Raw genomic sequence first — 12,098 nt, forward strand, 5'->3', positions numbered from 1 at the left:
ATGCTTCATGTCGTTTTGACCCGACTATATGCGGATGCTCTCAAGAGGGTAGCGGTGGGACCTTCGCTCTGTTGGGTAGTCCAGTTGGTGTTAAATTTGGTCCCATAACGAACTGGTTGTGCAGTGGCACCGCATGTCAGGTTGTTATGATTCGACTGATACTGTTTTTCACGTATACTTTAGACAATGGATGATTACAGTGACTTATTTTTTTATGTACTCGCAAAGAGAAACTATGATAGAAAAGCAATTTCTAACCCCAAACAAACTTTTTTGACTACAAGTAAATACCGTGAGAATATTTCTCAGCCCGTGCCGTTTGCAAGAAAAAACCTAGGGTACAATGTAGTTGGGTGGGGGGCACTCAGTGGCCGCCTTATTTCTCGAACTAAATAATCAAATTAGTCGGGGCCCTAAGGCCTAAGCATTAGTCTCAGAGGATCTATGGCATGTAAGCTAAAGTTGCTTTTAAAAAAGTAAGATAGAGCGTCCAGTAATAAGGGGGCCACTGAGTGCCCTTCTCCCCCTTCACTACATCTACCCAAAACTTGTAGGTTCAGATACCGTTCACTTTACTTTCACGGACGGTAAACATCTAAAAATTCATGTGAAGGGACTGTTTTCACCACAGGTTTCTATATGATATTACAAAATCCGTTGCTAAGTCACTTTTGTGCAATGTTAACGCAATGGTTCGCAATAGTTCCTTCATTCCCTATCATAACTGGACTCCCTGTGTCCGCAACGCGAACGCCGCGGTGTCAAATGCGCTGCGTTGGAATGTGCGCTGCTAGGGCGTGGATCGTGTAACAATTGTAGCAGTTGCCCGATCTGCACCAATACCGTATACCTCACTACGGACTTCTCGTCCCACTCGCTTCCGTTTTGCGTTTCTTCCTTCTTTTAGTTCTCGTTGCTTTCAGTTACATTATTCCGCCAAATTTGCATGTAGATTATTTGGAATAAAGACGTAGAAAATTTTAAGCCTAGAAAACGCTGCGGTGTTGGTTCTCGTTGACGACTTGGCCACTTATAGAACTAGAAGATGTCGAAATTCTTCAAAGGAGCGGTAAGCTCTGATTCGTCGTCAGAATCCGATGTGTCGGATGTTGAGGAAGAAGTACAGACCAAGAGGGTCGCAGTGTAAGTTGTCTTCTCTTTAGTTTTTTTTTTCATCTTACATATTCTGTCATTTCATAACATATTTTGTTTGCATCATCGAAGAAAATTATCCTTTTTGAGTTGTCATATCTCAGTGAATAACGTGAAACATTCCGTAAGTGCTTGTGCATTTCTCCTTTGATTTTTATCGAAAAAAAGCGAATAGGAAAATAAGCGTTTTCATTGACATAGTTACCAAATTGATTTTTAAAAAAGTTTTCAATCGCGTACTTTTCGTAAAAGTAGAACTAATAGTAGATAGTACTCGAGGTTCTGTTTCCAAACGCTACTGGGGTAAAACATTCAGCAATTTTTTGTCAAAAGAAGGAGTTGATTTGATAACTCGAGGATCATACTATAAGAAGGCTTATTTTTCGACTGATTTTCCTTTTAAAATTTCACGGACCGGTTGTTCCTGTGATTTTCTTGTTACAAACTATCATTTACAATTATTTCCAAGCTCACTCCTCCAATTTGTGTAGAGCTAAAATATATTTTACGGCTTTAAAGTAACGTATTTTTTATTTATGTGCTGATTTTATTTCAGTGTTCGCGATTTCGCCTATCCAAGTGACAGTGAAGACGAAGAGAAACGTGTTGTACGCACACATAAGGAGAAGAAGTTTAAAGAGCTCAAAGATCTTATTAAACAAGTCAACAATGCAAAAAATAACAAGGATTTCACAAAAATCTTGTCGGGTGTGTGTTATTTTCCCCTTATATCTTGACAGTTTTTTTTAAGAAGAAGTTTTACAGCTTTCGATGACCTCGTAAAAGTTTACGACAAGTCCAAAACAGTGTTTGCTCGACAGAACATCTCAACACCTCGGTTTTACATCAGGTGATTTCTCATCCATCAGCATTTTTTTGGCTATTATTGCTTTTTTTTAATGAAATGTCCTAACGAAGGTTGTCATATGATTCTCCCTTTGTAGTCCATTCTTTTCTGACCTGCAGAAGACATGCTTTCAGGTATCTTGTCGACTTGGAGGACTTCGTGCTTAGTTTCTGGGAAAACAAGGAGGCGAAAAACGTAAGTCGCTATTTTCTCTTTGGCATTAACGCCGTTTTTATTCCATCAAACGTTCCTAAGGCTTTCCTCTTTGTTAATTGGATCCAGTTTACCTGTTTACTCTAAATCAAACTATTCATAACATTAATAATTACTTCCTTTATGACATTGGGTTCTATTGTTGCTTGTTTCAGGCTCTTTCCAAAGTGAACTTGAAAGCGCTTACTAATTTGCGCCAGAAAGTCCGTAAATACGTCAAAGAGTTTGAGCAGAAAATCGCCGAATATCGAGAAAGTCCCGATCCTCCTGGATACGAAACTCCTGAAGAGGAGGAAGAAGAGGTTAGTGAACGTTTTGTCCGTCATTATCACTGTTTCCCTTCATAATTGAAAATTTCTGCTGTTAGAGTTTTTAAGAAGTAGTCTGATCGGATTTAGGCTGACGAGTCAGGTGAAGATGTGGGCGAAATTGCTGTGCCTACTATCAAAGAAAAAAAGAAGGATCTTTCAAGCAGTGGAAGCGAGGTGAATGGTTTTCTGTGCTTTGTTATTTTCTACTTAATCCTCTTCTTCATGTTAAATGTTTACACCGCTTTGTGGTAGCGTTTGATTAAATTTTTTTAATAGAGCGATTCGGACGACTGGTCGACAGATACGGACTCTAGCCCGTCAGATGATGATGGCGATTTTGGATCCAAAATGGAAGCGTTAAGAAGACACTTTTTGAAGTTTGTTTCTCGTTGCTTGCTATTATCAGTTCCCTGTGGAATACTACTGGTGTTTGTTGGTTTTGAGCGTGATTCCGATGTTGATCATTATATAAACATTATCGGCTTTCGTAGCATGATTCAGTTCCTTTCTGGAGGAGGTTTCAATTCATTCATTTAATGTGACATCAGTCATTAGGCTGTGCAGCCTCATCTGCAGGAAATTGGGTAACATCGATGCAGTTGCCGAAATGTGCAATGCTTTTCTGTTTGTTATATAATCTCTTTCCGTTTGTTATATAATCTCTCCTATTGCTCAATCAGGTACATTGTGGGCCTCTGAGTGAAGAATTTCGCTGGCGGCTTGGCAGTTCACCTTTTTTTGCAAATGTGATAAACTCGCCACTTTAGAGTAGGTTATGTGCTGCTTCAGGAAAGAGTTTCGTGGCGATGATGATGGAACCGGAGAAAGAAAGAAAGAAAAGAAGCGAAAGCAGAGGGAGCAAAACAAGCCTAAGGTAATTTCAGTTTATTTCTGGTATTGATAAATGAAATGCTATAAGCGTTTGTATTTCCATCAATCTTTTCGTCTGATTTCTTTCGATTCTGCCGCTATTGAATGATATTCCAGCTTTTTGAGGGCGCTGGTTTCATGACGTTGTGTTAGATCAATTTTACAGGATGAGATATCCATTTTTAAATAACTGCTTTAGGCTGCCCTTGACCTCGTTGATGATGAAGACGATGATGGAGGCGAATGGACTCCTATCACTAAAGAGAAGCAGGTTCAGCTGTTCGAACCTAAGCAGGAAGTCACTCACGAGGTATGCTGCCGTAACTTTATAATCAATAATAGTCGAACGTACTTTGATCCAAATTTCTTCAGAAGTAAGGAAAAAGATTCCAACAATTTTTTTTCTCAGTTTTATACGAAACTACGACACTGTTTAGCTTTCGTTTTAAAGTGTTATTTTAGGCGGTATGTTTGTTAGTGTTATACGCACATTGATTCAGGCAATGATCAGCAAGCTCAATGAAGTGATGGCTTCGCGTGGTCGTCTTGGAACAAACAGGAAGCAGCATGTTAGACTACTTCAGGAATTGTACAAGATTGCTGAAGAGGTCATTGCTGTTCCCGTTGAAGGTTTTGTCCTTTGTGAAGATTTCAGTTCTAAGAAGAAATATTCTAGAAGAAACTAGGAGTTGGGATCTCTGTGAAAATCTTGTTCAACATCATTTCTTCGCTGTTCGAGATAAACGCGAAGATCAGCGATTTTATGGAATTTGGGAATTTTAACAAGTGCTGCTTTTCTGTGCTATTTTGACGTTAAGTTATGTTTCGTATTTTCATTGTGAAATTCAGAACTATGTTGGCTGTCACTGAACTGCTTGATATCCTAATGGCCCATCCTGAAGTCAAGCTCTCTGTGAAATTTGTCGAGGAGGAGGAGAACCTAAAGGTAGCGCTGTCAGTTTCCGAGCAAAATGAAACGGAATACCTTTCCTAAATCGACATACATACATGGATACATCCACACGCATGTCTTTCAGGATGAAACTATCCCGTACAAGATCCAAGGTTCTTTCTTAATGATGGTTCAGCGTCTTGATAGCGAATTGACGAAAATTCTTCAAAATGCCGATTGCCACTCCAACGACTATATAGAAAAGTTAGTTTAGAAAAACAGCATTTTTTTTTTCGGAATTCTCACCAAAATCATGAAAGTGGTTCAGCATCTTACTTTGCATGAGCATTTCACTAAAGCGAGTTTATTTCAGGCTCAAAGGTGAGAAAGACATGTGCATTCTCATCGAACGTACTGAGAAATATGTCCAGGAACGTATCGACGAGGATATATTTGATGTCGACGAAGTTTGCAAAATTTATATGATGAGAATTGAGCATCTCTACTACAAGGTAAACATTCTTTTCGCTATTCAATTTACTTTAACATCCTCTCTAGAAGCATGTCTTAACGCCAACTTTTACAAGAACAAAAAGAAATCGATAGCAGTTTTTGGAATCTAATTTTTGGAGTCTCTTTAGTGTAAAGTGAACAAAAAAGACAGTGGTGTATGATACCACCACGTAAAGGTCTGCAAAATAGAAAAAGGATCAATGAAGAGATCATACCGCGGTTCGGGTTAAGGTTTGTGCATGTCAAATTTGTGTAGATCCTATCTTTTGAGTTTTAAGTATCTCCTGAGGAGAAATAAAATGGAATGTTTTATTCTTGTTCATAAGCGAAGTAGAAAAGATTGTGCAAATCGAATCGTACGACTGCTGTGGTCTTTTGGTTGTTCTTTTAATTAGTTCTTCAATACATTCCTTCGCGCCTTCGACTCTTTGCGAATAGGCTGTAATTTTGTTGTAGGTTCCTGTATCGTTTTCGTCGCTTTGTGAAATATTTTCTCCTATGTGTGCTGAAAAGATAATTTTCTTCTCTCTTTTATTTCAACAGCTCCATTATCGTATACTCAGAAAATGTAGTCTATTTTGTAGTCTTTCTTTCTTTTTATAATGCTTTCTCTCTAAAACATTCATTCGAAAACAAAATTGCATATTATCTGTTCATCCCTGTAGTGTGAGAATATATTGATTTATGAAGAAAATTCAGTAGTGTGCATATTTTATTTTGAAGAGAGAAAGGCTTCGAAATTTATGAATCCTCTCTAGAATTATTACTGCAGTGAAGCGAACTCATTATTAAATCTGTTATAATACTAACTACTACTACTTTCTACCATGACATGGGGTAGGTGTAGTGTAGCGGTCAGAGGTTCCACTGTCTGCACGATCGATCGGAGGTTCGAATCCGCCCTAGTGCTCACCAAGCCTTTCATCCCTCGATAAATTATAAAGATAATAAGTCGATAAATTTGTACCAGACTTGTCTGGGAGAATAAAAAACACTGACTTAACACATCGGCTAGCACCCGCAAGTCATTGTATAGGCCAGTTACACGTTCGCAAACCCCAAACGATTCCGAATTGAAGTGAACGGTGGTGGCGCATCCCAAGCGGATTGATTAACGCCAGACACTTTATCCTTTTATCCTTTACCATGACATGGTTTAGTATCAAGACAATTACGAAGGAGATGAAGCCGTTGGTGAAATTATGGATCGTCTCTGCAAGAAGATTTACTCCCTCGACGAAGAAAAACGATTGAGGCAACGAGCGATGCTCTGTCATGTGTATTGGCTTGCCTTACATGACGAATGGCACCGAGCGAGAGATCTGATGTTAATGAGTCATCTTCAAGCTATCGTTGATCATTCTGACACAGATACGCAGGTGAAATCTGCTTTCCTGGATTGATTATATCGTTTATTGATTTCTGTTGTTCCAGATTCTTTATAATCGCACGATCTGCCAACTGGGTTTATGCGCTTTCCGGCATGGTTTCATCAAGGAGGCCCATCAGGGATTATCGGAAATCCAAAACACTCAGAGAGCTAAAGAACTACTCGCACAGGCAATCGCTATGAGACAACATGAGAGAACAGCGGAACAGGTAACTAATTAATTATGACTTTTTTCTTCTTCCCTATTTTCGTTCTGTTCTCTCTTTTTCCAGATGCACTTTTCATGAATTCATATTATAGGAAAAAGTGGAAAGACAACGTCAAGTTCCCTATCATATGCATATCAATGTGGAGTTGATGGAGTGTGTTTATCTCATTTGTTCGATGCTACTTGAAATCCCCCATATGGCTAGTTGCGAATTTGAGATGCGTCGTCGATTGTTAAGCAGGAGTTTCCACTACCAACTTAAGCAGAGTGAAAAGGTGAAGACATTCCCGAAGTAGACAGTAAATAATCGTCATTACTCTCATTGAATCCCCTGCAATTGTTCCTCAAAATTTTGTCAAACTAGTCGAATGTGAAATAGATCTGCCATTTTTTTCCGAGACAAAAATGTTGGTTTTATTTCCTTTTTTTGTTAATTCTGTGTGGCTGGGTCATATTTTAACTGAAACACGCTTTAGTCATCACTGATTGGACCACCGGAAAATACTCGTGAACATGTTGTGGCAGCTTCAAGAGCTATGCTTGCCGGAGACTGGAAGAAATGCCGAGACTACATCGTTAACGATAAAATGAATCAGAAAGTAAGTTATTTCCCTGTCTTTTCTTTGTTTTATATTTATAAAAAATAGCTTTTGTCTTCTCAGATATGCTCCTTTTTTATTTGCAACAATGAGCAAATATATAATAGCTTTGTGCCTTTTTTATCTTGCTCTTCATGTCTCTGATTTGGTTGATAAGTAGGTCAGGATTCCTAGTTGAGTTCACGTACTAATTCTCCATTTTAAAGCGAAATATGAATAAACTCAAATATCAAAAAGCAAATAATCTTCGTTAGTTATGTGGCTTTCTGCGATCTCATGAAGTTCTGACAGAGGAATCCCTTGAATTCTTGATTTGTCAGCTTCAAGTACTCAATGAATCTCCTAGGTTTTCAAAAAAAAATAAAAAAATAAATAAATAAAAAGGAGGGTTCTTTTCGAAGGGCATTGTGTGAGACTAACTATCAGATGTGTTTGAAAAAGGAGTTGAGTTTTAGGTCTGGAATCTGTTCCGAAATGCTGAAAGTGTGAAAGAAATGGTAGTGAAACGTATACAAGAGGAATCATTAAGGTAAGTTTTTTGAAATGTTCTTCTAAAATAAATTTGTGGTTCAAACGAGTTGTAGATACTGTAAAAAATAGACTATATCATTTTGAAAGGATTGTTGTGCTGGGAAAAGAGTCCAATTAAAAAACCATGTTTTATAGGACGTACTTACTTATGTATTCTACGGTATATACCACAGTTTCTCTTGAAAAACTCGCGATATTGTTTGAGCTGGATAAGAAACAGGTTCATAGCGTGATTAGGTTAGTTTTATACTCCTTTGTCATTTTTGCAGATACCACTCTTTGGTTCATTTATGAGCAATTGAATTCTGCTTTTTCTCTTATCTTTCACCTTTTTTTTCCAGCAAGATGATTATTCAAGAAGAGCTTTCGGCAACGCTAGATGAGCCCACAGACTGTTTAATGATGCACCGCGTGGAGCCTTCACGATTGCAAATGATCGCACTGAATCTTACTGATAAATTACAGCAGCTTGCAGATAACAATGAACAGGTGATCTTCTTCCCACACATCGCTTTTGAAGATCGACTTCAATAGCTGATCTATAGATCTTGGAACCCCGAACTGGAAGAGCAGGATATGCCGGTCCAGGCCAATGGTTTCCGGGACGCAGTGATCGACAAGGTGACAAGCAAAAAGGAGACAGGGGAGGAGTTTTCCAGGTATGGGATTTATCTTTCTAGCTCTTCGTAATTTTGCAGGAAGTAGAGAGTAAAAAACAGTTGCATTGATCCCAAATATGAATAAATAAATAAATTTTAAAAACCAACTAATAAATGTTCTAGGAATTTGTATACTTCCTGTCTTTTAAGGCAGCGGAAAAAGTTCTCGAATGAAAATGAAACCAAATGCATAGAAAAGAATGATGAAATAGTTAAAATGTATAGCGAGTGGTTTCGGTGTAGAAATAATACATATAAAAAGAATATTTGATAGTTCTGTTTTTTATTTTCAGTCCTAAAGCAATTTTAAAAGGTTTTTTTTTTGCTCTTCAGAGTGAGGTTTTGCTACAGTTTCCTAGAAGATTGCTTTGGAAAATCGCTCAATTTTCTTTTGTTATCTTCAAGAATAGCCGGCACTTCCTTTACCAGAACTTTACTACCCATCTTCAGTATTTTTGTCCAGTTACAAAGGCAGTAAGTAGTCCTTAAAATAATGATTCTTACATAGCCTATGGTATTTAATACTTTGTATCTTAGTGAAGTCTCGAGATTTTGAGGTGCTGAGTTTACGATGCTCTATCAGTACATTACTTGTTCGGAATTCCCATTCTTTTATGAGTGTTCGGTTCGGGAAATTTTGTTGAATGTACATCTCATCCTCTATTCAAAAATCACTTGTGTCGAAATTTAAAAAAATTATGTATACAAAGTAATCAATTATTATTAGTTTGAAATATTTGCTTCAGTCTAGTTCAGAGCGTGAATGCATAAAGACGTGATTTATATGGGAATATTACAAATCGTGGTCTTGACTTCTATGACAGTTAAATTTAAACGTTTTTATGACACTGTTGTAAAGAGGACAAGCGACTGAAGAAATTTATGTCATTGCATGCTCTTTCATTTTCGACCGGGTGCTAATGCGACGGTTGCAACAAAGTAAGTTTGCGATGTGTAAGGAGACGAATTGAAGGTAAATAACTGCAAACGCTGGTTTAAAAAAAATTCCAACGGTGATTTTGACTTGTCTGATAGTGATGGAAGTGAACGTCCTGTTAGAGTTTGAAAATGACGCTTTAAAACCACTGGTGGAAACAGTAGGTGTTCAGGAATTAGCAAACACTATTCAGGGTACTTGGCCAAGAGTCCAATGACATCTTCAAGAAATTGGGAAGGTTTAAAGGCAATGTATGTGGGTTCCGCATCTATTGTCGCAGATGAATAAAGAATACCGGCGTACAGTTTGCACATCCCTGTTGTGCAGACAATTGATCCGTTTTTAGGAAGGATCCCCGTACTCTCCAGACATAGGAGCATAGCACATAGGCATAGCACAGACATTTTCATCTATTCTGATCGATGAAACGTTCCCTAAGGAATAAAAGTTTCAGAAATATTGGTGAAGTGTGCGCTCATCTAGAATCATATTTTTCTTTGAACGAAACGAAATTTTATAAAGGGGGCTTGAAACTTTAGCAGCAAAATGGGAAAAAGTCCTTGGTAAGGATGCAGATTGCGTATTAGGCTAAAGATAAAACTAAATGTAAGTAAATTCATTTCTTTTGTTGTTACTGAAATAACTGATTATTCATGGGTACCCCTAATAGTTATGGAGAGCGCTTCGCTTAATCACACTTCGCAAAAGACGCTGTCGGGCGCGAAGGTTATTGGGTTTTGCGATGGGCAAGATTTGAGCTCCTCCAATTTCTCCATTCGCCTAAGACATTCTTTATTTACTTCTTTCGCTGAGAAATGTCCTTATAGCGTTATCGTTATACTTGGTCTGGTTCAAAAAGAAGCAATGATTAGCCTTAGAGACGTCCATTAAACAAAAACTCTAAGCTTCCTCGCGCATATCCTAGATTCAGAAACACTTTTTCTTTAGAGGAGGGGCATGTCGGATGAAGTAAGTAATGGTGTATAATACTCAGCCGTTCACATTCGAGAACTTCGTCATCTACCTTCAGATTCTTCGTCTCTACATCGGGAAATCTGTGTTCAACATAGTAGTTTCACTTGTTCCAATTTTCTCGAACCCCACCACATTTTTTCATAACTGTGAAGTGGTTGGAGATGGGTTCATGGAAGAGAAGGACACAGAAAAATTTCTCCCTGACAACAGAATCTTAACAAAGCATAAGTGAATGATTTAAAAACAATTAATGAAAAGGAGAAAACTTATGTTGAAGGATGTATGTCTTCTATTACTTCATCAGAAATATCAAATCCCAATGTTTCATTTTCATTATTCCATTATGGAGACGGGGTAGTTCCGCTCATCTCTCCCTACATCACTGCAAACGCCATCCGTGCAACGCTCCACCCCTTGCTCCGCCTCCGCCCTGCGATTCGTCGAAAATCAATTCGGACTGCCCCGATAGGCAGTAGGGGACGCTACGCATGCAAGGGTGGCGCGCTGCAATAGAAGGCATAGTACAAAACAGCATCCAGGGGCCGGCTGCTTGTAGTGATTCAGGGAGAGATGAGCGGAACCACCCGGTGTACGTAATCTACGACCCCGTATAAGGATACTCCACCTGAAATCCGTACCACCCCAGATTCATGGTATGCTGCCTTTAATGCAAGGACACGGTTATAGCGGGAGTATTCTAGAAATTTTGTAGGTAAGCAGAATTTGAATGATTTTAACTGGACTTAACTAACTTTGTCCCTTTAACATACAGAAATGAGCAATTGTAGAATTCGCTCAGGTATTCCTTTTCATATAACTTTCTTTGCTTTTGATTATTTCCGGGTTGCAGTTTCGTCACTGCCCTTAGGCACAGTACTCAGATTCGCATTAGTTTTAAAAACCACTCTCGTATTTTTGTTACTCTCCAGGTTCTAGTTGTTTATCTTTTGAAGCGTGAACTTGATTATCCGTGTTTCTGGCAATGAAGAATGTGAACAAGAAAATGTCCTCTCTAGCTTCATCACTTTCCATTTTGAATAACAATGTGTTTAAGTTAACGAGTTTGTTCTTTTGTGTCCTTCAGTCATCCCTTTCCTTTCACAGCTGTTGCATTTTCCCTTCACTGATCCTAATGTTATTCGGTATTGCAGCCATGTGTGCTTCTATGCCGGCAATCGACGCATACGGCTGTCGGGACCTGTAATTAATTGGCATTGTCATAGCAAATGATGAGCGCAGCTCATTAGTTTTATTGGCAATTAGACAATCGTCATTGCTAGTTTGAAGATCGACATCCATTCGCATCCATGTTGCACTAATTCGATTTTATTCCTCTCGATTCTAACACTTAAAATCTAAGCAAGAAAGATATGTTTTTGTTAATAGGAGTTCTAGCCAGGATTCTGTATCTTCCCGGCTAATCTGCTAATGGGGAATACATTATTCTTTAATGAATGTGTTGGACACATAAAAGTACGCTACGCTTACGAGTGGTTCTTTCATTTCAACGAAGTGTCAATTTCAGAATGATCGACGAGCTGGACAATCGGAGAGCCACAGCAAAAGGGCTTGGAGTGGAACTGGTGCGACGGCGGCTCAAAGCGGCACATCACAGCGACGTCGAGAATCACAAAAATCGCGCTTTTGAGAGGCGGGGCTAGTTGTTGACTATTTTCCTTCGGTTCGTTATTTTCTAAAATATTTCCTCTGGAAAATCGTTTCTGACCTTTCAACTTGTTATAACTGCTGAGACTTACTGTTGACACATTTCTTCCCAGTGTTTCGTTGTTTACTGGAGCTGGTTCTGGCACTGTTAATTAGGGATTCAGCTGTTTTACCTTATAAATGCGAGAAATTCTTCTAGAAAACTGTTTATTTGTGGATTTGAATGAAATTTTAATTTTCTATCTGTTCCATACATAATTTCATTTTTTCTAGCTTGGTCTAGTTAAAGTAGGATTAATTTGTTCGCCGAGTGATTAACCTGTAACAATCCGATCG

At 38.5% G+C, this 12,098-nt stretch overlaps 1 protein-coding gene across 1 annotated transcript; it reads left to right on the forward strand.

Moving 5' to 3' along the window:
- Positions 1 to 1,045: 1,045 nt before the first annotated feature.
- RB195_005523 (uncharacterized protein) lies at positions 1,046 to 11,745 on the forward strand (the record flags this gene model as incomplete). Its single annotated transcript, XM_013436889.2, has 23 exons — positions 1,046 to 1,143; positions 1,709 to 1,860; positions 1,918 to 2,002; positions 2,134 to 2,194; positions 2,368 to 2,514; positions 2,611 to 2,697; positions 2,800 to 2,900; positions 3,313 to 3,397; positions 3,593 to 3,703; positions 3,894 to 4,001; positions 4,070 to 4,179; positions 4,243 to 4,339; positions 4,431 to 4,549; positions 4,659 to 4,797; positions 5,959 to 6,177; positions 6,233 to 6,397; positions 6,489 to 6,671; positions 6,873 to 6,995; positions 7,451 to 7,524; positions 7,662 to 7,763; positions 7,868 to 8,015; positions 8,072 to 8,185; positions 11,623 to 11,745. The coding sequence occupies 23 exons, from the start codon at positions 1,046 to 1,048 to the stop codon at positions 11,743 to 11,745; spliced, it is 2,751 nt and encodes a 916-aa protein (XP_013292343.2).
- Between the last annotated feature and the right edge of the window lie 353 nt (positions 11,746 to 12,098).

This window comes from Necator americanus, chromosome I (assembly GCF_031761385.1).
Source record: "Necator americanus strain Aroian chromosome I, whole genome shotgun sequence".
Taxonomy (NCBI): Eukaryota; Metazoa; Nematoda; class Chromadorea; order Rhabditida; family Ancylostomatidae; genus Necator; species Necator americanus.